At 35.8% G+C, this 24,388-nt stretch overlaps 3 protein-coding genes across 7 annotated transcripts; all 3 read right to left on the bottom strand.

The window, feature by feature from the left end:
* Nucleotides 1-504: 504 nt before the first annotated feature.
* Ranbp16 (Ran-binding protein 16) lies at nucleotides 505-8,567 on the bottom strand. Of its 5 annotated transcripts, none has more exons than XM_076445239.1 (15): nucleotides 8,349-8,567; nucleotides 6,729-6,966; nucleotides 6,487-6,653; nucleotides 6,188-6,412; nucleotides 5,241-6,114; nucleotides 4,786-5,071; nucleotides 4,554-4,698; nucleotides 4,325-4,472; nucleotides 3,999-4,158; nucleotides 3,393-3,795; nucleotides 3,002-3,164; nucleotides 2,494-2,571; nucleotides 2,235-2,425; nucleotides 2,022-2,149; nucleotides 505-1,795 (listed from the first exon to the last, which is right to left on the bottom strand). In XM_076445239.1, exons 1-15 carry the CDS (start codon nucleotides 8,361-8,363, stop codon nucleotides 1,690-1,692), a joined length of 3,327 nt encoding a protein of 1,108 aa, XP_076301354.1. In that variant the 5' UTR covers nucleotides 8,364-8,567; the 3' UTR covers nucleotides 505-1,689. The 5 variants fall into 5 exon arrangements, with proteins under 5 accessions (XP_076301354.1, XP_076301357.1, XP_076301355.1 ...); XM_076445242.1 differs by having other exon boundaries at nucleotides 3,026-3,164; nucleotides 8,349-8,564; XM_076445240.1 differs by lacking the exon at nucleotides 8,349-8,567 and adding an exon at nucleotides 7,350-8,342 and having other exon boundaries at nucleotides 6,729-7,140.
* A 2,151-nt stretch (nucleotides 8,568-10,718) lies between these two features.
* Slmb (beta-transducin repeat containing E3 ubiquitin protein ligase slmb) lies at nucleotides 10,719-20,833 on the bottom strand. The gene is made up of 9 exons (XM_076445250.1): nucleotides 20,335-20,833; nucleotides 15,206-15,440; nucleotides 14,930-15,116; nucleotides 14,376-14,832; nucleotides 13,790-14,163; nucleotides 13,626-13,704; nucleotides 13,203-13,386; nucleotides 12,351-12,399; nucleotides 10,719-12,145 (listed from the first exon to the last, which is right to left on the bottom strand). The coding sequence occupies exons 1-8, from the start codon at nucleotides 20,377-20,379 to the stop codon at nucleotides 12,389-12,391; spliced, it is 1,572 nt and encodes a 523-aa protein (XP_076301365.1). The 5' UTR covers nucleotides 20,380-20,833; the 3' UTR covers nucleotides 10,719-12,145; nucleotides 12,351-12,388.
* A 506-nt stretch (nucleotides 20,834-21,339) lies between these two features.
* On the bottom strand, nucleotides 21,340-23,560 carry LOC143219253 (phospholipid phosphatase 5). The gene is made up of 7 exons (XM_076445252.1): nucleotides 23,175-23,560; nucleotides 22,639-22,901; nucleotides 22,451-22,556; nucleotides 22,225-22,372; nucleotides 22,014-22,142; nucleotides 21,785-21,955; nucleotides 21,340-21,726 (listed from the first exon to the last, which is right to left on the bottom strand). The coding sequence occupies exons 2-7, from the start codon at nucleotides 22,719-22,721 to the stop codon at nucleotides 21,566-21,568; spliced, it is 798 nt and encodes a 265-aa protein (XP_076301367.1). The 5' UTR covers nucleotides 22,722-22,901; nucleotides 23,175-23,560; the 3' UTR covers nucleotides 21,340-21,565.
* Nucleotides 23,561-24,388: the final 828 nt, after the last annotated feature.

Raw genomic sequence — 24,388 nt, 5'->3', positions numbered from 1 at the left:
CACATATCTTTATCACTGCTAAAATAGCATTAGAAGGGAACAGAAACATGTAACGCAATGACAATCGACGCAATGATGTATCAACAAGATTTTCATCTTAACGATAAGAATTATGTTTATGCTAAAGATAAGTATGTTCAAGGAACTAATCATACTTAATATTTTCTCGTCGATTTTCTCGAATCATTGAATAATATAGTTAGCAGTACAAAAGGCTGTGAAAGAATGAAATTATTATACCTTTTTTCAGTCCGAAAAATATTTTAAAAACTGTTTTGAAATTTCAAAACTCACAATAAATTTTTAAATACTTTCGTTTACAGGATAAAATGTAATGTTAATAAAAATATTGCTAGTCTTCTACTGTTAACATGCATTTAAAAAAAAAAAGAGAGAGAAAGATGAAATAAACAACACAGACAAAAAGGAATTAGATAAGTGTAGGTAACATGAAATTCCGTTCGGCACGACTTTTATGTTCACTGATAAAATGATTTTTAGTCTTTATGTAATGAAAATGGTTTATTATTGAAATTCATCATTTTTTTTTCACTAACAATATACATGATTCGTAACCTTAATACAGAAAACTAATTTGTTAAAAATATTTGACGGTTCATATTTTACAGGTGTCCAAAAGATTTTAATGCTAAAAATGCTTACAGAAAAGTGCATCACGTATTTTGGTGATACCAGAATGTACATGTTAACAGTTAGAAGACTTTTAACAACTTTCTGCAACATATGTTTAATACCAACTGTGTTCTAATAAAATATTCATGACAAGTATAATTTCATGGTGATTGTAATAGTAACGAAATAGATTTGAAAGCGAAATTTTCCATTATCAGTTTAAAGATGTTGAAAGTATTGACACTGTAAAGAATGCACTTTTAAATGATATCAGTGATAAATTTTTCATATATTTTCGATGCCGATTCATTTTCACTTTTGAATATCACCGTTGTTCTTAAAACTGTGGCCCATATCTTGCAGTAAAAAAATATTTAAATAACAAATACATTTAAATAAATGGAAGTTGGCTGCATATAAAAGTAATATGGAACAAGATATATGATTGTAATCCATACAATTGGCTTCCTATTCTAAAGTTTAAATTTTTAATGCAACGAACAATGCACGCTAGATCTGAAACCTGACGCTTCAAGTTAAAAAAAGAGAGAGAAAAAGAGAAAAGAGAAAGACAGCCCAGTGAATTTTGCCTGCAAAATTTTTATAGATAATACGTGTGCACAATTATCGATGTTAAGTTAAAGCGGTAGGAGTACAGAGGTAATAAAGACAATTCGTTTTTGTTTGTTGGCAAATATTATTAAAATATTATTATAGGATCGAGAGCGTTTCAATATTAATTTTAAAAGAGAAAACTGTAAGTATGAAAAGATATATGTAAAGAAATGAAGCACGAGTTTCATCATACCGGCTTAGAAGCGGTTGTGGGGTGCAGAAAGATGTACAAAAAAAAAAGAGAAAAATAAGATAAACTCACAAGAGAATAGGAAGCCAAACAATAGCGATTTTATAAAACAACGGTACTTAATTTGTTATCTTTATACTCATCTAAAACCATAATTTTAAATCCATCATAATTTATAGTTTCACTCGCACACACATTCAAGCATTTTGGCAGGCAAGAACCTAGGAGAATCTAGTAGCAAGAGAGCGGTATCACTGCAATGTCATCATATTATCATTGGTAACATACAGAGACGAGTAAGGTCCTTTCATGGTATCATTTATATCTTTTATAAGCAACGACAAATTTTGTGTAAACCTAGAATAAAGAAATATACATGTATAGATTTAAACATCCCCCTCCTTCTTACTTTCTCATTAACACTAGGTTTACGAAAATAAGTTTGTTAAATAATTCCTCATGAATGCATCTTTACAATAGTAAATGAAAAATATCAGAATGCGTTCTCCGTAAACCTAGTATTAAGAATATCGATCTTTCGTTTACGAACACCATCGCACCACTTATCTTTAATCATTCTTACCTGTCTCTATTTCTTGTAAGTAGATTCCTTTCGATTCCCTCCATTAAATTTTCAAACCACTGCGCCATAGTTGCCTGCTTATCGACCGGCTGACTTCTAATAATATTTTCTCGTAACTGATTAAAATACTGAAACAGTAAACATTTTTTTTATCAATTCGATTGCTAGAAAATTTCATGGTAAAGTGTTTAGCAGCTAGCGATTTATGCTCACCTCCTCATTTAAGAGAATCAGTACCAAAAGGGGACGTGACATACTCCATTGATTCCTACAATCCTCAAACATTATTACATTTAAAACTGTACTTAATATTTGCTGAAGGATTTCAGGATGTTGTTTCAGAACTTGTAGAAACAAATCTCCGCCTCCAGGGACTACAGCATTTTTCCTCCTGGCATAGTTTCCTGTAAAAGAAAAGACACATGTTGCACGCATGAATTTATGTACAACGCAATTACTAAGTACATGATACCTTTTGGATAAAGATGTTTGAATAAATATGTCACGATGTGATCGAGTGTCGAGCAGCTGCCAGTAGAAATCATTGTATCTGCAATAAGATATCGTTGCTGTTATTACAATAATTCTCTATGATACTGGATATATCGAAATCTAATAATGAAGCAAACAATGAATAGATTAATTATTCAAACACTAATGTCTACAAAAACATTCGTCAATGATATGATGCCAGCTGTGCGGCTGACTATGTGTGCTAGACCCTTATGCTAGTGAACTTTTATAAAAGAAAACGTGTGTTTTCAATACGATGCTGTATCAAAACCACAAAAATTCAAAATTAAAAGGAAGCGATACATTACAGTCGTGGCAAATAGAGTCTAGATTATACAAACTCCAATCCTCTTATTACCTGTAAAATCATACAGATTCAATTTTTATTTGAAACTGGTTTTGGAACGTTTTAACACGGGGTACAGAGGATAAGAGATTGATTAGACGGTAGAATCAGCCACACAGACCTGTATAATAGTCAATTTGCGCACCTAGTGCTGTAAGGCCTTCGCTGATGCTTGATAGAATGTACAAAAAAACTCTGGGTTCCAAGGTGGAGAGGAATACCATATGATCCTGTGCCAAGTACTCAAGTAACAGATAATACGTTGCTGACAACTTTGGATAATGCTGTGAAATACAATACGATTATATTAAATTTCGAACTCCCACTCGCTACATGTGTGCGAGAACCCGAGAAGGTCGGATTGGGTCGAGAATTTTATTCGGGATCTGGACGGAGTCACGAAAATTTCGGGAATCTCGACTCAATCCATCTCCATCATCGAGTAGCCGACATTTTCGGGCTCTCGCACACACCTCTACCACTTGCTGAATTTGTTTGAATGAAATGCGTACCAGTAAATCACTCTGTGGTATACTAAGGAGTAGTTTGATAAATGTGTTAAGCGCATTATCCAATGCCTCGTCGCCATACAATCTGAACGCTCCGAAATTCACATAGTTCCCGCACAAAGCTGCTTTCAACATACTGAAGCATATACTTATCCCCTTCAGTTTTAAAGGGTATATTTGTTCCTTTGGAACGTCAACATTCAATATACGATTACCGTAACTACATATCACTTTACTAGCTTCGCGAAATAATAAGATTCCGTTTGGAGAAGATGCGTCGAATTGTAATCGTTGACTTCTATTTTGTGCTAATTCAGCAAACAATTTTAGGACGGGTGTTGTGACTTGTGGTTCGTAATGCCACAATTCTACCGCATGTAATAAAATGGGTGTGTAATTTGGATATCTACATGTAAATTAAGAAATATATATATATATATATATGTATATACATATATATATATCAAAGATATTTTGTTGTTAGATATGTATTAGGCCAGTGAAAAAGTTCGTGTCCGATTCCTTTTACTTTAATACGAAATCGGGCACTGACTTTTGCACTAACCAAATATCTATCGAGTTACGTTTTATCAAAGAGAAAAAGGATACATCCAATCCCAAAGCATCATGTACGATGTTTTCGTGTTAAATGCATAAGCTAAGCCTCTTAAATCTCTCGCTAAACCGATCAAAGCCTTTTTCGCTTCCTCTGCTGCAAAAAGTGAAGGATCCGCGGCACCCATCAATTGTCCCAAACTTTCCAATGCACCTAGTTACAAGTACAACACAAACGCAGAGATTGGATTAATGTATAATCGCATCGCATTTTACGTAGGGTGTCCCGCATACCGTGGACAATCGATTGGGAAATAATTCTACACGCTTCGTTTTCGAGTAAATTGCGGAACACCCTGTGTACGAAATAATCAGCGCACCTGTTAAGGGTAGCATGAAAGTGTGAAACCTTTCCTCATCTTCTCCTAAATCTACCATTAACAATCTACCCAAGGATGTGTAAAACATTGATCTACAACGCATTTCCGATACAGGAACATTGTTTCCCAGAAAGGGAAAGTGCTCTCCCTGTTTGTTAAAAGAAACGTGATTAATGTTCTCCCCTCTTACACGATCTCTAGACAGCAACGCTGCACATTTAATACGTACTGTGTGATTGTTGAGCATAAATTGTACTTCCTCTAATTTTACAAGTTTCCGAACGCAGCTAAAACCCACGGATAAATCGTTCAATAACTTTAACGTTTTCGAGATGATTTGCTCGCTACGGCCCCAGTACTTCAAATTTGTTATACTGCAAATGAAATAGCAATAAATGAATCTGTTAAATGTTTCTTTGACGCTAAACCTACTGTAGCTGGTCAAATGATCGGACACTTACATTTTTCGGATGAGAATACCGAGCGTCATAGATTCATCGTTCACTCCCAGAACATCCGAAAGTCTTCTGTAAACTTTCGGATTCTTTTGAACTTGCTCGCCTACATATATTTTACGAAACTGCTCGAAGAAGCTCAACATCGCTAGCTCCAATTTTTCACAGCCACCTTGTGCAAGTCGTGAATCGGTCAGATTCATTAATTGAAGTACTCTGCAGACCAGTTCGCTATCCACTGCGTCATACTCTTCATTATTGTTAAAAGTTACTTTCCCACCAATGACACCACCTGTACGTTTAATTGTTAGATTATTATATGTATCTTGTATCACTCGTCGCAGAAATATTATTGAAATAAGCTCGAGAGACCGTGAAAAAATAAGTTTGTTCAGCTAGCGGCAAGAGTGGATCGAACAATTGTGGATTGATGCACATTAATTTCGAAAATAATAGTTTACCTATAATGTATACAAGCCATGTAAGTTGGCCCTCCCTTATAGTGATATCCATTTGCTGGCTTGGGGATGATGTTTGAGTCAATAATTCTTGGTATGCTCGTGCAGCTTGATCGAACAGTTGTACTAACAAGGTATACGTTTTCTGATATTCACACCTCCCGATCACCGATATTTGCTCCAACTGTTGATGTACCACCCCTAAATCGTCGAGTGGATCCTCCAAACGTTCCCTAACAACTACAGCAACCGAGTCAAATCGTGAAGTAATATACGCGTTCACAACTTCTGGTGTGTACACATCTAACAGATGTCGATCTCCGGATTTAACGTAAGGTAAAGATGCCACCATCTTTTGCCAGAGAGTTAAAAGGTAATGCAAACTGTTCGGAGAGAACTGCCACATTTGCAGGCTTTGGACTGTGAACTTGGCGATTAATTGTATATCCTCCGGATAATGTTCTAATAAAATCAGTTCTCCCAATTGAAAATTGCTCTTTAGCCTTAAGATTAGTCTACAAAATTCATGGTAGTTCGCGGGATCGCTTAGACCTCGTGGATTTTGTATTATATTGGTCACACCGTTTACCAAGTGTGTTAAAAACTGTGTCCTTTCGAGATTAGAAAATAAACTTCTTCTGACAGACGCGATTTGGACCAAACATGAGAGGGCTAGCGATGACAACGAGGTAGGTAAACTATGATATAGGTCGAAGAAAAGTTTTAACGAATAAGTAGAATTCAAAAATATAGGTTTCCAATAATGTGGAATCTGTATTGCACAGTAGTCCTCGGAACTTTCGTCTGCCGATGTTCCGATGAAGTCAAATGTTAAACAGTTCTGTGCCAATTTTAAAAGTTGTCTGATCAGACCGTTCTGCAAAATTTCGAAAGAATATCGTTAGCCAAGTACTGAAAAAGATAAACATAGAGGAGTACGATACACATACCTGAGCCTCATCGTTAAAGTCTAAATTTTTACAGTTCTCACGTGCTGTACTTAGCAAAGTACATGATAATTTAAATATCTCAAACAGTTGTGTGTCTCTAAAGCTGCTAGCAATTTTTCTATGCTTTGTGAGAGACCTACTCGCGTCCACGTCTGTTACTTGATTCATTTCGTAGGTCAATTGGGAAAGTAACTGGACTCCTATCATGTAATGTTCCACCGAACCCTGCACAGAATGAAAACATTGCGAAATCATAAGAAATCGGTTTAACTTGACAAAAAAAATGGATTGTGTCGAACCTGAAGAAATTTTGTCACATCGCTGACCACATTTCTAAAGACAAATTCATCTTTGTCGGAATCAAACCAGCCAAGCTTTGATATCCTAGCGAATAATGTGACCAAAGCTTGTATCACAAAGTTTGGTAATTTGGGTTGTGTCGCTAAATAGTTCAGCACATAATTCCCTGAAACAAATTTAGGTGTATTAGCAGGTGTGTTTGTCGTCTTCTTTGTTTATCAATGTGATCGCAAGATCTTACTTATGTCGAGCCTTTGTTGTAAACTGAGTCCACCGGAACGCGAGACCAGCTTTGTCAATGTTGTGGCTGCCAACAATTGCGCGTACGCAGAGTCCCCTCGTGCGAGCAGCAGCTGGCATTTTGTGAGTGTGTCCGGTGCATTTTGGAATGCAACAAGTGCTTTCTCTGCCTCTGCACGGTGAGTCGAATCTTGGGATTCATACAACTGCTTGCAGAGCAACTCCAGCTGCCGTACTTCCTGTATGTCATCCATTCTTAATGTTTCAAATGTATACCTCAATATTTTCACTTAGGTTCAAGTCTATAAGCTTTCGAAACCATTGCTTCACTTCTCAATATTTTTTGAATCCCTTATTGATCTTTTATCATAGTTGCGAACAAAGAGTATATAATAACAAAACGTATTGTTTATCTAAGGAATATGAAACACAATTGTATCTAGATACTTTCTTTTAATTAGCCTTTATATATTACAATAAAAGTAAACATAATTTCAAAATAATACCATTTATTTATAATATGTTTTGATCTTATGAAATAATGTAAATGTAAAATTGTACGTGTAAAGAAAGAAAAGAGTGCATCCGAATGTAACTTTTGAAAAAGTTAGATCCTACATACGTATATAGCATCATTTACGGCGATCACAATAACATAAACGAAAGATAAACATCACAAATACTCTCGGTCCTCGGTCCCTACATTTTCGAAATACACACGATTCTCGTGGTTTCGACGATTTATTCGTTCGCGTGATTTCTTTATTTCACTGTTCCTCCGCTTTCCACTGATAAGTAAGCGATAAACAACAAATTGTTTCTTTGATTTTTGCAGCGCAATAGTTTGAGGTTACGCGGTTTCTATTTATTTTGTAAATAACAGCCGTGGAACAACTGTTTTTCAAACGGTCGGGGAAATTCGATTTGAAAATATCTCAAGAATCCATTCCCGTGCGACGCATTCGATGATTTTGAATGAAAGCGAAACGTAGCGACTCGAAATACTAACAACGAACGTTAGATAAACAACTATCTAGCGTACTGAAGTTGCAGAGAAAACAATCTTATTTAGTTTATGTTGCAAAATCTGAGTAACAGATAGGTTATGCCGTATTTTTTCGAATAATTGACGGGGCTAGCGTAGATTTGTGCTCGTCGGAAAGGAAACGATACTTTTCCCGAATATAATGATCAAACGTAACGTCCACGAACTCAACATTTCCATCCATTAATTATCTGTTTGAAACTTCGGAACTGTATCTACACAAACTGCAATTCACGAAAACAAGGTTAAACTTTTGCACAACGGCAACAGAATCTCGTCGACGAAATAGAACGTCAATGAATCTGTTGGCCGAGGGATGGTTTAGTTCGTGACTGCATTTTCATTGACAGCGGGGCCGAATAATAATCACTGTGGTCCGGCAACAAACAGTGCAATAGCATTGGCGAGCGCTCGGAAGTTTCACGTTTGCGAAACGTTTTGGTAACACATCGATACCGCACAACTCACGACAGATTTGCCGCCGGCCGATTTACCACACCGTTTTTCAAATCACTTCGTCGTAGTATAACACCGTCTCGTTTCAAGGTTCGCACATTATTTTGATCGGCAACTCACCTGTTCGTCCGCCATTTTCGCAGCTTCGTATATTATCTACAGTGAAGGCAGGATCACATGCTTTAATATCGCGACTGCCACAACATGTTATGTAGAAGCGACGTTTTCTAAATACGTCGGGAGCAGTCGGGAGCATCGACAACGCCACCTTTAATAACAAAAAGAGAAAACAAGGAAAATAGTAATCGCACCTCGCTTATCATCTATCGATGTTGCATGACAAGCTGCGTCCCCACTAAATATATATATATATGTATTATGTTAATTGACAATTTCGATGACAGCCGTATATAACATATTATTATTACAGCCAACGATTACACATTAATCGATTCAAATTTTTCAATTGATCGATCAATGAATGTTTACAGAGAGCCCGAAACGGCAATCGATTTTAATCGACTGATGAAACGAGTATTAGTCAATATACACAATAAATATTAATTTTTTATAGTCAATCACTGATCAAAATTGTAGCGAAATCCTCTGTGATGTATGCTCTTTTAGTAAATTACGCGCATCAAAATTATTTTAATAAATACGAAAATACACTATATATTATATTACGCGTAAATGTTTGCAATCTATAATTATGAAAAAGATAAAATTACAATCAAAATATTTTATAACAAAAATGATATATATTTCTGAATTATTATTGAAATATACCTAAACGAATATTAGAATAAATTTTGTCTAGCCAAGAATATTGCATTGATTCTTTTAAAAAGAAATAAAGGAGAAGATTTGTTGTATTTTATTCTTCATATATAATTTATTGATTATTGATGTAGATTACTGTAAAAATTACCATAATTTTTAATTGGCAGTTCTATTAATTCTTACGTTATTAAAGAGATAGTTCTCCAAATAAATACGATTTAATTAATTCTGATGATAATATAACATAACAGGAAAAAATAATGGATCTGGATAAAAAGGTGATTGTCATGAATAATGTACTTTTTGTAAATTATATACCATTGTTCATGATAATACATAATAAATAAATAGCAAAATGCGATTGTAACATTCAGATTGGGGCCTTTTAAATGTGTTACGGAAATAGCAACATCTTGAAAAGAATTTTTTGTTAAATCATCGATGATAAAATTTTCATGAGAAAATGCATTATTCCTTATCAGAAAAAGAATTACATATTAGTTATTCGAAGCATACGAAACGTATATATTAATATCAAATATCAATATCTTATTATTAATTAATAAAACTTCGTAATTTGTATATCTAATAAACTGCATCACTAATAATGTCATATAGTTTCTTTATATATATATATATATTATGTATATATATGTATGTACAGTTTATTTGAATATGGAATAATGCAAATTGTAATCATTTAAAAAATGTATCAGGAACTATACCGTGCAATACTCGTTCTAAACAAAGATACTTAAATGGATATGATATATGAATTAAAAATGTTTTTACATGTTCCCTAGACTTGCAATGTAATCGTTCATTTTTATCGGTATGTAATGATGTAATGGCTTTTGTCGTTTAAGATAATAAATAAAAACTGTTTGATTTTTGATAATTTGGCCAACACTTTGAACGTTGTGAATTATTTCATATAAGTATATTTAAAATAACTTACAATTGCACCTGTAACTTTGAAAAGCCTTAAATATTCAAGGGACAATGATGAATGAGTTTGTCTATTAAAATTCTTCCTCTTCTTGCATAGGTATTGTATTTCAAATATACCTTTTCCACAGCCTTCATTCAATTTTTATGTAGTCAATTTCGTACATGAAACTTTCTGTTGTTATTAACAGTAATCATCACAATATGTTATCTTAAAGGTATTCTTCTCGTACTATTACTTTTGATAAATGTAAAGCTTGAGTTACACTCAAGACACATCATTCGTCGCAAAGTTTCAAAAAAAATATCAGTAACCTTCCTCGATCATAGACTTTTACATAAGGAATCTCTTTCGTTTTTGTATAATAATGCGTTTATTGGCTGAAATCATTTAAGACCCCAATCTTTTCTTTTTCTACATTCCCGCGTGGAATGTAGGGAACAGCAATTAATATGTGATGTTACGTCCATAATATCTATGTATACATACGCATTCATAGATAGCTGTAATATAACAGAATATGTGCTTATAAGGAGTAAGTTAATATCTTTTACTACTATTAATATGCTACTCGATCTCTTCATTAAAGTATTTCATGAATTCAGAACATGCTGCATACTACAAAAGTATAGTTTGCATCTGAATCCCACATATACATACCTTAAAGTTATAGAAAATTGTTCATGCCATCGTTTTAATTTAAAAATCACAATTCTTTGTACCCAATTTGACTACATACGATTCACAATTTTCTAGAATTCTTTTGTTGTTGTTTTTTTTTAATGTAAACTTTTTTTTATAATACTTAGAATATTGTACAAGTGCTACTTAACATTACTCCTTACACGTTTAACGTAAAAATCAAGTGGCTCCGCACGTTTGATCAATAATCATCTCATTTCTTTTCTTTGTTTCAGTACTTCTCACGTAGATTTATCCTAATGTAAGGTCTACGTTGTATAAAAATTCAAAAAACACCTATCGAAATAAAAATCAGGAATTTCGTAATTATATTACTCGTGCGAGATTTGTTGTTTTTTTTTTGGAGGTCAGAATATTTAAATAAATTTGGCGAATCGGCGACATGTTTCTTCTGTTTTTTTAATATATCGGCAAGCAAAATTACGTTGTCTTTTAATGTCGACTGTCGATACAAACGGATATTGAATTATTCGAAATGTTCTTATAATTTAAGTGCAAAAAAAATGTGACTAACAAAAAATCTTAAACGCTGCAAAATATGATCTTATCAGAGATCATCTCAGTCAGAACATAATAAATTCCTTTACAATAGCTAAGATTATTTTAGAGTCACTATAGTGCTTTTATATGAATTAATATTTACATCTTGGTATAATGAAAATTTATATTTTAAATGCAAATGGTATTGTACCAATAGCTGTATACAGACAGTTAACTTTTCGTGTACTTTTCAGTATATAATATGAATCTCGTAAAATTAATGTCTATGGAAATTGCTACATGTTCGATTAACGGCTGTACATTTATAATGCTAAACATGGGTATAATGATTCACATTAGCTAGCGTTTTTTTTTTCTCTCGAAAATAATGAAACGTGATGGTTATCATAATCCTTTCACATATTAATACCTTATTTTTTTGTTTCACATTCACACAGAATAAGTACTCCACAATCAAACGACATTTTACAATTTTCTTACCATAAATTAATTACACAAGAAAATTATTAATTTACTATAATACAGCTAACATCTTATTAAGTATATCCAGCCTCCCTAAAAACGTTTTCATTTTGTGTTTTTACGTATCGTAAGTCTTTTTTTTTCTTTCATAGTAGGAAAGTGGTCAACTTCTATCATATCATAGAGCGTAGAAGAATTCCAGATATGGCCAAAGCAGACAATCATTTACATCCATGGGATGTATTTATGTGGTTTCGTCATAATGTTCATTACTAAACGCAGTGCGTCAAGCGCGTATAAATTAATTCATAGTTTTATGTGTCACTCCGTGTCTCCTATTTTTTTTTCTTTTTTAGAGGATTATGTTTGCTTTTCACAGCAAATAATAAACAAAAGTCAATGACCATGTCCTTTTGAGATTCTGTTTCTGTTTAGCCGCTGTTCACAGTGGACACTGATTCTTCATTCTTTGCGTGCACTATCGTGAACACATTGAAACTCACTCTCACTAACCACTTGTCTGAAATAAAGTGCACACCATTAACTTAATTAACAATCACGTACGCTTTCTACGACGAACCGAATTTAAGAAAGGCCGGCTATTAATACAACAAGGTAATGGTTATTTATAAAACGTGATTTATACAGGAATATTTTTACAAAAAAAATTTATATAAATCTTATCATCCTAAGACAATAAATAACTTTCTACATAGTGTACTTACAGTTATATCACAATGAAGGAATCTTCGTGTTACTTGCATCACTCAAATGCTGCAAAACAGCATACACAAAACGTTTAGCAAATATACTTAAAGTGTCTTAAAGCATACAGTGGGTGTAAAAAGTATTCGTACGCTCTTTAAAACAGAATAACTTTTTCATAATTATACCAAACGCGACCTGATTTTTTATAATCGATTGGAAGCATTGGTCTACGAAATGACATGCAAAAACGATTTTCCAAAAATTACAATTTACAAGGTTACATACAAAAAGAGAAAAAGGCATTTTTTGAACTTTTATATTTGGGCCCTTAATGAAAATTTAAAATATATGTTTTGTAGATCTATGTTAGTTATACACACATACTGAAAATTTCATCGAAATCGGTTGACGCGGGAAAAAACGACACGCATCGAATGATGTACGATTCTGTGGATTTTAAGCAGAAACTGATCAAAAGTCGTGTAAAACTACGATTTTAATAATTTTTAACCGCTTGTAGCTTGCGTGTATGTTAATCGATTCCGATGAAATTTTCAGCATGCGTTTAACTACTATAGATCTACAAAACATATATATTTTAAATTTTTTTTAAGGACACAAATAAAAAAGTTTTAAAAAATTCCTTTTTTCTTTTTGCATGTAACCTTGTAAATCACAATTTTTGAAAAATCTTTCTTGCATATCATTTCGTAAACCAATGCTTCTAATTGATTACAAAAAATCAGGTCGTTTGGTACAATTATAAAAAAGTTATTCTATTTTAAAGGGCGTACGAATACTTTTTACACCCACTGTATATTGGCAAAATCTCCTTCTCCCCCTCTCTCTCTTTCTTTTTAAATACTCACGAGATGGAGATCTGGTGTCTGTATGAGTTGAATTACCAGATGCATTTATTGATGGCCCGTGTGATATACTTCCATTTGATGGAGTAAAATTGAGGAAATCCCAAATCAATATTGTATCATCGTGCGATGACGAAACTATTTGGAACTCGTCGAACTGAAGGCGGAATACACGTCCTGTATGCTCCTACGGTCCAAAAAACACGACGTAAAGATTAGAATGAATTTCACCCGTTATTAGTAGACTAAGGATTTTATGCATTTATGAGAAAAATGGCTAGAAGAAATTTAAAATAGTAGAATTGTTAGGGGAAATAAATTCCTGAGTAGATCCTGTGTCTTAGAATCGATGCACAAACAATTTTTCTTTCGCATAAAGATCTGCAGTCTAGTTATTGGTAAAGTAAAATATGTAGAACATCTTACCACTAATGTACGTAAACAGAGCGAGTTGGCTAAAGCACGTGGGTCTAAGGCTGCCACTAAATCCCAGACTTTAATCTTGCTGCAATAGAAAATGATGAAACGTTGGTATATGTTCGTACATGTTACATACGAGACTCGGCATAATAATTATACTTCTCACTCACCCGTCGTAGGCACCGCTAACAATGTGTTTACTATCGAATCTAATACATCTGACCAATTCTTCGTGTCCTTCTAGAACACGTAAGCACGCACCACATTCAATATCCCATAATCTGATTGTGTTATCACTGCTACCACTAACTACTAAGCAGTCCCTATACTGCAAACACGCTATACCACGCCTATGCCCATTCAATGTTCGCACAAATTCGCATGTGGACGTACTCCATACTTTGATAGTCCTGTCACCACTAGCAGACACGATATATTTTTCATCGAAATCAACAACGTTAACTGCTGCCCTGTGTCCCACTAACACTCTTCTTAATGCAATTTCCGTTTGCGATGTCATGTCCCATACAGCTATTGAACGATCCTGAAAACGAGGCAAATCGTTCATGTTTCCAAAATGAACAATTCCATAATGCAAACGGGGATACGTTTAACAGTAGGTTTACGGAACGTAAATCCTTGTGCCACGTGAAACTAAGCGACACCGCCGCTAACATGCACAGGAAAAATTTAGTCGAAATGTCGAGATTTATAACGTATCGAAAAATCATCGGAAACGAAGAAATCGTGGCTCACCTTCGAACAGGTGACCATCATTCCATTGTTAAATCTGAGGTGTAGAACTGCTTCGCAATGGTGTATCAACGTATTAAGCATTTCACCGGTATTAGCATCCCAAACTCTTACAGTGCTATCAGAGGAGCCAGATATTATTGCTTTGTCGTCGTACTGTAGACACAGAACAGAACCGGTATGCCCTGTTAACACTTTAATACATTGCAGGGTGTTTCTGTCCCAAATTTTAATGGTATTGTCTCGAAGACCAGAGACGATCTTCTGGTCGTCGTATTGCAAACAGTAAACGCCTTTCGAATTCTCACTTCTACAGTTTATTCTTTGAAGATTAAATCTTCCCATTCTCCAATTGTTATCTATACTATCAATGTCTTTGACTATTTTAGGATAAAGAGATCTATAGAAACTGTGATTTGGGTGACTTTGTCCCGGTCTTGGTTTGAATAAGTATTGAATCCTGAAAGTAAAACCAAACCGATATACCTCTGTAGCGTATATAGTAAATTTCCGAGATCTTATTTCATAAAGAAAGTACAACAGAGGCATCAACAAACCATCCTCTCCTCTCGGCGAGTCCTCTCCAAATTGAATCGGTCCGTACTTTCCGCTCGATTAATTTCTTCCAAAGCATTCCCTCGCTGATCACTCTGTGCCATTCTTTACATACTAATTCGGTCGCAATTAACGAGTCCGCGTCCAGGTAAGAAAGAATACTTTCGGCCACATGGTCCAATCCTTTTTCTAAAAACAGAAAAGAAAAACCATTGTGCATTAGAATCGTGATTGGAGTATCGATTACGATGTATCTACACGATAATGTAAGCATTTACTTGGTAATAGAGATACAAAATCTCTCTGCAACATTGGCTTTAGATAGACATTGATGTGTCCATGCTGATAGTGGGTCATTCGGGCTAGCAATTGTTCAACAAAGTTGATTTGTTCCGCTTCGCTCCATCCCTCGAACAATTTCATGCAAGTTTCTTTTTCCTGGCCATACTGTGGGGACACCGCCGTTGGCAATTCTTTCTTGCGAGTAGGGTCGTAGAGTATTGTTATTGGATACTGAAAAAATATTTCAAAAATTATAATAACAAGCATCAATGAACAACGAAAAGTTTCTTTCGAATTTATACATATAGGTCTTCGAGTTTTCAATAAAACGAACGATTCCGACTACTGTTCTTCCACCTATTGTGCAAACATCACGTATTACCAGGGACGTGGATAAAAATACTCATGTACAATGGTTCAACGTATATTTAAATAATTTTCTTTCCATACATCTGTAAAACAAGTGCAGCATCATACAAAAAGTCCGCGATCGCAAGCCTGCTATACGACAAACGTATCTTGAGGTAGAGCGAGGTACCGGATTCTTGACCTCAGATATACTACGCTCACTCGCATGTACAGGACATCGAGCATGCTTGCAGAAATAGATGTTTAAACACGCGATTCGTTTCTTTGATTTAGAACGTTTTCTATTGTGCGCAGATACGATTTATCTGCGAATGAACTCGATATCGGAAAACGCAAAGGAACGAAAGCCCTGTATTTACCGACATCGTAAGCGGAACCAGATTACAGACACCCCAATCATCCGTTAAACACAAGTTATCCTCGTGTTTCGTGTGTTTTCGGTTTTTCCATTTTACTCGACTAATAATAAATAATCCCTGCCTTTTTTTATCACGGCGCAACGTCTATATTTACTGTAACCTACATTTTATTTATGCGTTACAGAGTTATTAGTTCTGTTCGCCTTGGATTACACGCCCTCATGAGCAGTTTATGGTGGGAAAAAAGAATCACAGCAGGTTAACAGGTTCGAGTAACAGAAACGTCTCCCGGACCTTTTTAAACATACAGGTTTTTTTTCAACGGCGGCACGTCTAATTAATTTGTACGAGAGGGAAATGTACCGAAGGACCGTGGCCTGTGCCCGCTATAATCCAATATTTCGTGTCTGACCTACTTGTCACGCTCGCCACCTCTGGAAACGAAAACCCTTATAATAGACGCACATCTTGTTAAGCATTCCTCAATTAAGGTTGAACATTTCTATCGCGATCAAACGAGACCATCAAAACTGTCTCGACACGATCATTGACGGTGCTACTGCGATTAATTCATTACCCGGTAACATCGTCGCTGCTAGACTTAATGTAAATCGCTAAGTCTAAAGAAAACTGCGAATCTATGGCTTAACGCTCAACGATTTCTCGGTAAAAGGCCTTCCCCCTTCGCTCAAGATATCGTTTCGATATATAATGCAATATTCTACATTACAACGCAGAAAAGGAATATTTCTTATCATGTACTCAAGATAAAACGCCTTCTCATAGGTCATTTCAGTGATATAATAATACAGGGTGTATCTCGTAAGAATGTACGATTTTTATGCAATTGGGGTGAAAAGAATTCTCAGCAAAAAAAGACAGATGCTCGAGAAAAAAAAAGATGTTCTTCTAACAATTAGATCCTCGAGTTAACGACCCCTGCGACGACATTCCTCGAACGTAACTTATTGTTAGTTGGTAAAACAGTTTTGTTGTGATAAAAAAATTTGTTGTCTGATCATGTCATTCTCGACTGCAGACTTTCCAATTAATTTTTAAAAAATTCATCGGTACATTTTTGATTTCATAAAAAAATCTTTAGATATTTTTGTTTTTTTCGTAGGGATTGATAGGAGTAGCGCGAATATGTTTTCAAAATGTAGTGCAGAACAACCGCTGCAACGATCGACAACTCTGATTGCAACACTTTCTGCGAGGGGAAGAGTACATCGCGCAAGAAAACGCTCCTTCGTTCCAAGATATCGTGATCGCTCGACTGTAAAAGGTGGCATAGCAACATTGAAGAGTCCTGGCGGCCAAGGAGTACCTCCTCGATCACCTGAAAATGTTTCTCCGCGGTGCTCCCGGCATAACGGGATCGCGAACTTGTGTCGAATCTATGCTTCTCGTATTTCTTTGTCTTCGCGTCGTTACGTGTTCTATTTTCTCGGGCTGTCCCGCCGAGTACTCGAGACGAGTTTGAGTTGCTTGAAATTCGAATTGGGTAACGCTCGAAATAAAACCTTCGATTCGAACGAAAACGCGGCAGTCCCTTTCAGTTCGGTAAATTCATCCGACTACACTAGCAGTATTCCTAACGTTTGTTGCCATCTAACAGAAACTGTTCAATCAAAATTATTCAAATCGAATTCTATTTCTCTCTGCCATCGATATTCAACGGTTAATGAAAATACAGAAAAACATAAATCTTCTTTTTCTGGTAGGTAATTGCAAGGGGTTAACAGTTAAGATTAATTATTTTCTAATACACGTCTAAACGCGTAAAGCTATCATACAATGTGCAATATTAATGTACGTAAGAACTAATGGCATATAAAAAAATATAAAGTGATGTGATTTTAAGTACAAATAATTTTGCTATCAGTCGAAGCAACAATGAATCGAATTCTGAGAAGGTAGAGTCTCCTCTTGTTCCCCTCGTCACAGCCGCGAAGAGTAGATAACCTTTTTCTTGAAACTGAAAGAAAAGAATGAAATCTGTACGCGTCGGTAAAGCAGGACTAGCGGGAGTCATGACTCGTGGCGCGAAAAAAAGCATAGAGTAGCCATTATAACCTGTAGCGATATTTGCAACCGGAAAAGGTTTCGAAATTTCTCGTAGTCCTTGGTCGCTCGTATCTCTCTTCCTGTCTTTCTAAATACATATACAGCTGAAAAAGCGGCCGATAGAAAAAAAACGAGTTTGAAGAATACGTGTGCGTAAGTACACGAATTTTATCCGGTTCCCAATGACCATTGTGAATTCATAGTCGGTTCCTTCGGAGCCTCGAACTGCCTCGGAGAGCGTGTGGCTTCTTCGGTTTTTGCCGTGAATCGGACCGCGGTTAAAAATGAAAAATTAAAAGCGCGTCTGGCGGTTCTTGGTAGTAAGTAATATAACCGGAATGATGAGTCACTGGCACTAAATATGAGGGCTACGCACATTTCTTTTTTTTTCGTCAAGTCATGTTTCGTCCAACGACACAATGCGCAGAGTTCGTTTACATTGGCGGATCGTGGACAGACGTTATTATCATCTGGCCGAAAACAGGATTAATATTCTACCAAACGAAATAATTGTTCCGGAGGGGCTACGCAATATGATACACTCGTAACCTTTGTTTCGCTACAGATGGTAAATGGTGAATCGTCGGAAACGCACACTCAAATTCACAAGACCTTCTGATGCAACACAACTGTAGCTTATTCCTCTTTCTTCGACGATCTCGACACGAGTTCTCAACACTTGTTCGCTCGGGCTCGTCTCGAGAAATAATTCACTTGCTTTTCCATCATCTACAAGCAACGCCTGGGTCCGCCATGACCCATTCGATTTTGCACAATTCTATACTTTTTTTTTTACAATAGTGTAATGTACATTTATTGCAATCGATAATCGAGAGTTTAATTCGGATACGATCGACGGCGGGAGAAGAGAGATCCAAATGTTTGTACGCATAATTAAACATTTTTGGCTTATACCCAATCGTGTGTACGAATCAATATCGTTGTAACGACACGCGATGAAACAGAATGTTAGCTTTTATTTAGTACGGGTGTACGTATCCTATTAAGAAATTCACCTATCGTGGAATTAATCGATTCACGCCTCTTTATTTTGTTCTCATGAATTTTTCATTTCAATTTGCTCTTAATTTTTCATTCGAATACAAGAAATTCGATTCGAATCGAACGAAAGCAAATTCTATTGCGGATATTTGCCGATCATTTATTATTGGCGTGGACGAAGCATTAAAAAAGGGGTACGAGATCGTAAAACTGGAAAAAACAGCAGAAAGGGAGAAGCGGGAGTTAAATATTGATTATGTAGCAAGCTGTTCTCGGAGTTCGCCAGGAATCGAAATTAGACATGTATTCGAGTCATCTGTCTCTCTTCTTTGTTCCAGTAACAAAGCCGATTATTACCTGATCGAATTAATTACCAATTGAACGTTATCGAGCAAATGTGATTTCCAATTGGAGATTACCGCCTGCGCTATTTAGATTTTACGGAAAATTGATCGGCCGTATAACGTTGACAAATACATAATTCGATCAGATGTGTCAGCGTATCGATTCGAATTTTAGTTTGCGAATAAATATACTCGATATATCTTTATAAACATACAAGATATAAAAAAAAGCATTAGAAGAAGGCACATACACCGAAGACACCGTATAAACATTATTCGGTTCATGACGCAAAATTGTTAACGGCGTGTACAAAGTTACACTGTAAAAGAGAAAAAATATGCTCGATGACAGAAGCACATAAATTGTACGATTTCAGTTTACAATACGTATTTTCCTTGATCCGGATTAAAGAGTGAACACTTGTCGTAACGATAACCGTAAAGCTACAGGATGATTTTGCTTTCGTTGCAGGAAACACCGAAATAGGCGTGCGATAACAAATTTCCGAACGACGATACGATAACTGTCACCGATAGATACAGGTAAATATACTTCTGATAAAAGAAGTTCCGTCGAACGATCACAACCATCGTCGTGGGTGACAATAGCATGCGACAGAAACCTGCAACCTTTTGCGCGCAATGTTAATTCACGCCGATGATTTTATTTAGCCGAGAATCAGACGCAACCAATGAAGCTTTTTCTCCAACAAAAATTAACGACTGATCGTGAAATGTTAGCGAATTTCTCTGTCATAAGGAGACATAAGATGGCGGTAGAATGGCGGGTCAAAAATACTAATACATTTACCGAACCTGTCGACAGGGGATAAGATACCTGGGACGTTCGCGAAACTGGAACATTACCTGGCAATAATTCTGAGAAGAATCGGGAGGCTAATCGATTAACTAATTTGGTACATCAGTGGTTCGAACGATATTTCATTCAAATAAGCGTACAGCTCCACTGTATATGTTGCATACCTGAAGATTTGTGTTTGTGTCGCCGATAATCTTATCCGTTTCCATGTTGATCACTTGCACGCGCAACTGGCACGATCTCGTCGATCTGGGTTGCGTGAAACAGGTCGATACGATGAATGGTTTTTCAGAAAGGGACGAAACACCTTTCGAACACTGGCGTTTGACTATTCAACACGGTCGACGACGCTCACGAGTCTTCGCCATGTACAGGAAGTTGAGACAACATTTCACCAACACAACAGCTCGTAAATAACTATGTCACTTCACGGTGGCTGAGAAACCTGATACAACTGTTAATTTCCGCGGAAAAAGGTGCACGGCCGTGTTACACCCGTCCCGTTTACAACCGATCCACGAAACCCAATGTTGATCCCTCTTTGACTAATGTAGAAGATATTCGACCGAATTCCACGATGCACAAAGCTGACAAAGACACATACGATCAACCGCCAAGTTAAAAAGTTTAACGAGAAGCGCTAACACCATCAACTCGACCGCTGGCTCCTCTTTGACTGAAACCAATGTGGTGGCGCGTCATCCGCGACACCTTCAAAATGGCGGTCGGTCGCGCAATACGATTACTGTACGGTTTCTGCGCACTTTGAACCGCGCCATTTCAAACGATTTAAAAATTACACCGTCCGAAAGAAATTGTTATTCGATAAAACTGACTGATTTAATAACCGCGCCGCTGAACCTCGCTCTTCGAGTACGTTTGCTTCTACTTTACTTTTTTTCCCGTCATTATTCCGATATACGTTCCGATATATAATTGTCTTTTATTCTAGGAAAAACGAGTTTGATTTTATATATTTTTATTCAATGTTGTAAATGATCTTTTACCCCTGTTTATTATCACCCCTTAATCAATCTAAAAGTTCAAACAGTACATTATTATTATTCACATGATAAAGAAAAGGAAGAAAGTGTATAATCATGTTTATGACTCTTTGTTTGCGGTAAAAGAGCGATATAATAAAGATGAAATGATAATAGAATGGACTGTTTTGCATGGTAAAATTATTAGTTTTATGTAAAAAATATAGCGTTATTATTTGGTATGTTCGTAAATATACATAACACAGGCATAAATTAAGAGTATGAAATTATTGAAGATACAATGGGCTCGAATACTTCGTGAAACACAACATGTTTGATCAATTTTGCTAGCCACTGTACTAAATGAGTACGGTTCAATTACATCAGAATCTCTTGTTTTTCAAATAATACATTAGATCCATTTGATCTGATCATTTCTGGTCTTTGCGATTTCCGGTTGGAGTGTAAGCACAGCATAGGGTTTATGACACACTTGTGAGTCTAGAGGTGGATAATAGTGTCTATAACACATATATGTTAAACAGTATCCTATCACCGAGCCTGCGGCCACATCTAAAATTTCAAGGATTAGAATATTTCTTGGATGCTGTAGAAGGAAAATGATATTTACCTTGCCAATGATGGTGGTAATCGCATGTTCTACTCAGAGCTATTCCAAGTGCAATACAAATCGGAAAAATAAATGCACATAATTTCCACGATTGTCCTTTGCCTACTAGGCTAAATGTATGCAGCTTGCCGGCTACATATAAAGCAATAAAACCAAAGCTTGCGAATGCGACTGAAAAATAAATAATGATCACTATAGAATCGACATGGTTTTCTATAGTGATACATACACGAGGAATGTCCACTTGGAAACGACTTCTTTCCATCTCTTACAGCAACTGGATTTCCATTACATTTGAAATCTGGATTCATTTTCCCATCTGGAAAGCATCTCCAAAAGAAATCTGGTCTAGGACGGCCTATAAAATGGGTTCGTTAATCGCGTGTCTTCTTCGCTGTTTCTAAACATTGTTCAGACATGTTTGAAAAGCCACTTCTTACCAACTATAATCTTTATAATGTCTGTTACAACACCATTAAGGCCTAACGCTAAAGTAACTGACAATAATGCTTGGTAGAAGTCAGTTTTGTCCTTACAAATTATGAAAGTAGCTAAAATCACAGCAGCTGGCATAAGGAATACTAAAGGCTGCAAAAGTAGAAATGAATAATGCTTTTACCATTTGACATATGCATAAAAATGTGGTGCAACATTATGGTACATTACCCATAATACTGTTGTTGGAACATAGGAGTCGGTTCTTGGATTTTTATACAACCATAACTCTTCCTCGTGAATTTTTCTTGTAAACGGTTCTGCTTTCTCTAACTCTCTGTTCGTACAAAGAATAATAAATGTGCATGAGAATGATAATAACAATAGCGTCAAGAAATAAATCTTAAAAAAAATATTACATGAAGACTCCTGCTAAAAGGATCCGTAACAATATATCGAACCAAAATCCTGTCAAGAAATCTGTACTACGTAAAGCAGCCATTATGTCTTTGGACAAGCGAAAGCAATCATAGTATAGTTATCATTTCACTTGTGAAGTGTACAGAAATAAATATGTATGAAATTACATAGATCTAAATTCACTGTACACGTGTACAAGCATACACATTGTTGTGTATCTCTATGATGTTGGTTAACAAGGGTCCATCCATTATAAAAATACCTATAAACATATGGTTCAAGTAATTATTGGACCAATTAAAAGGTGTATGAATAAATGATTTCTAATTACTAAATCGTGAATTTTTGCACATTTATGCCTTGTAAAAATTTATTAAAAATACGGAAGACAAGAGTTGATATAAAAAATATATACATAAATACATCGATTTGTACAGAAAGTCTATGCCATATGAATATTTAGAATCTCTATAAATGTATGTATGCGTACAAGACGTAAATTTGCATAAATATCTGCATTTTATTATTTACCTACCTATATACGTTAGCGATCTATTTAACACTATTATTCTATGAAAACGAGCGACGAAAACCAGTCATCTATTATATATGTACATACAGTTGAAATCTATTAAAATATGTTATGACACTTGTATAGTCACGGCACATACGTAAAATACATAAAAATACATGTAAATATACTATTGAAAAAACAATACTGAATAGGTTACATCTTTGTCACATTAAAATTTCAATTTTGACACAATCATTTGGTTTGGTTTGATCAGGTTTGATGTTCAGCGATGTATGTAAGTACTGGTAAGTACTACCAGTAAGGCAGTAAGTAATATGTATAATGTATATAAGTATATACGGTATATATTATATATGTACAATGTACAATGTACACCACCGGTACAGTGTTGCTAGATGGTACGGGAAAACTCGCGCATGCGCGACGATTCCAGCGTCACTGAAGTACGAAATCGGGCACCTTGGTTGCCCCGCATAGCTTCGCACAATCTTTTCTTCTCGATTTTCAAACATAACGTCATGCGTATGTTATATTAAAATTTGATGTGTATGTACATGTAATATATAAATATATTCTAATTGTATATATACAGTAACGGACAAAAGTTTAAGACCGCTCTAAAGAAAACTTGCCCCACAAGCTACGGACTGTAGAACGCAGATACGTTCCTGGATTCGCCGCGCATGCGCGAGTTTTCCCGTACCAGGTACCATCTAGCAACACTGCACCGGTACTGTATTTATACCGTATAGCGGACCCTACACGGTCAATCGGAATGACAGTTTTGTCGAAGATTGACATTCGGATTGATCGTGAAAGATTAATACTGATGTACTGATGAAATGGACTGACGGATTTCCAGATATTTGGAAATCCGAGCTTCAATCACGGGAAGTGGAGGGGAGACTAACAGGCTTTCTCTTTAAAAGACATTGCGACTTAGTTATTGGTTAAAAAATTTCAACATTCAATACTGTCAATCTGATAATCAGTCTGTCAATCGTGATTGAAGTAAGGATCAATCAGGATTGGTCAGGATTGACAGTCCGACTTGGTCTGACTGTTCAATCAGACTGTCATTCCTGATTACCGTGTAGGGTCCGCTTATACCACCTGATACTCTGATACCACCTGTATACTTATGTCAATGATATATATGTATATATCAGTGACTTATATGTATTCGTTGCTGCCACTTGCCACTTGCTGCTAAA

This window comes from Lasioglossum baleicum, unplaced genomic scaffold (genome assembly GCF_051020765.1).
Source record: "Lasioglossum baleicum unplaced genomic scaffold, iyLasBale1 scaffold0021, whole genome shotgun sequence".
NCBI lineage: Eukaryota > Metazoa > Arthropoda > Insecta > Hymenoptera > Halictidae > Lasioglossum > Lasioglossum baleicum.
The sequence above is the reverse complement of the archived record's forward strand: the minus strand, read 5'-3'. Positions and strand labels throughout refer to the sequence as shown.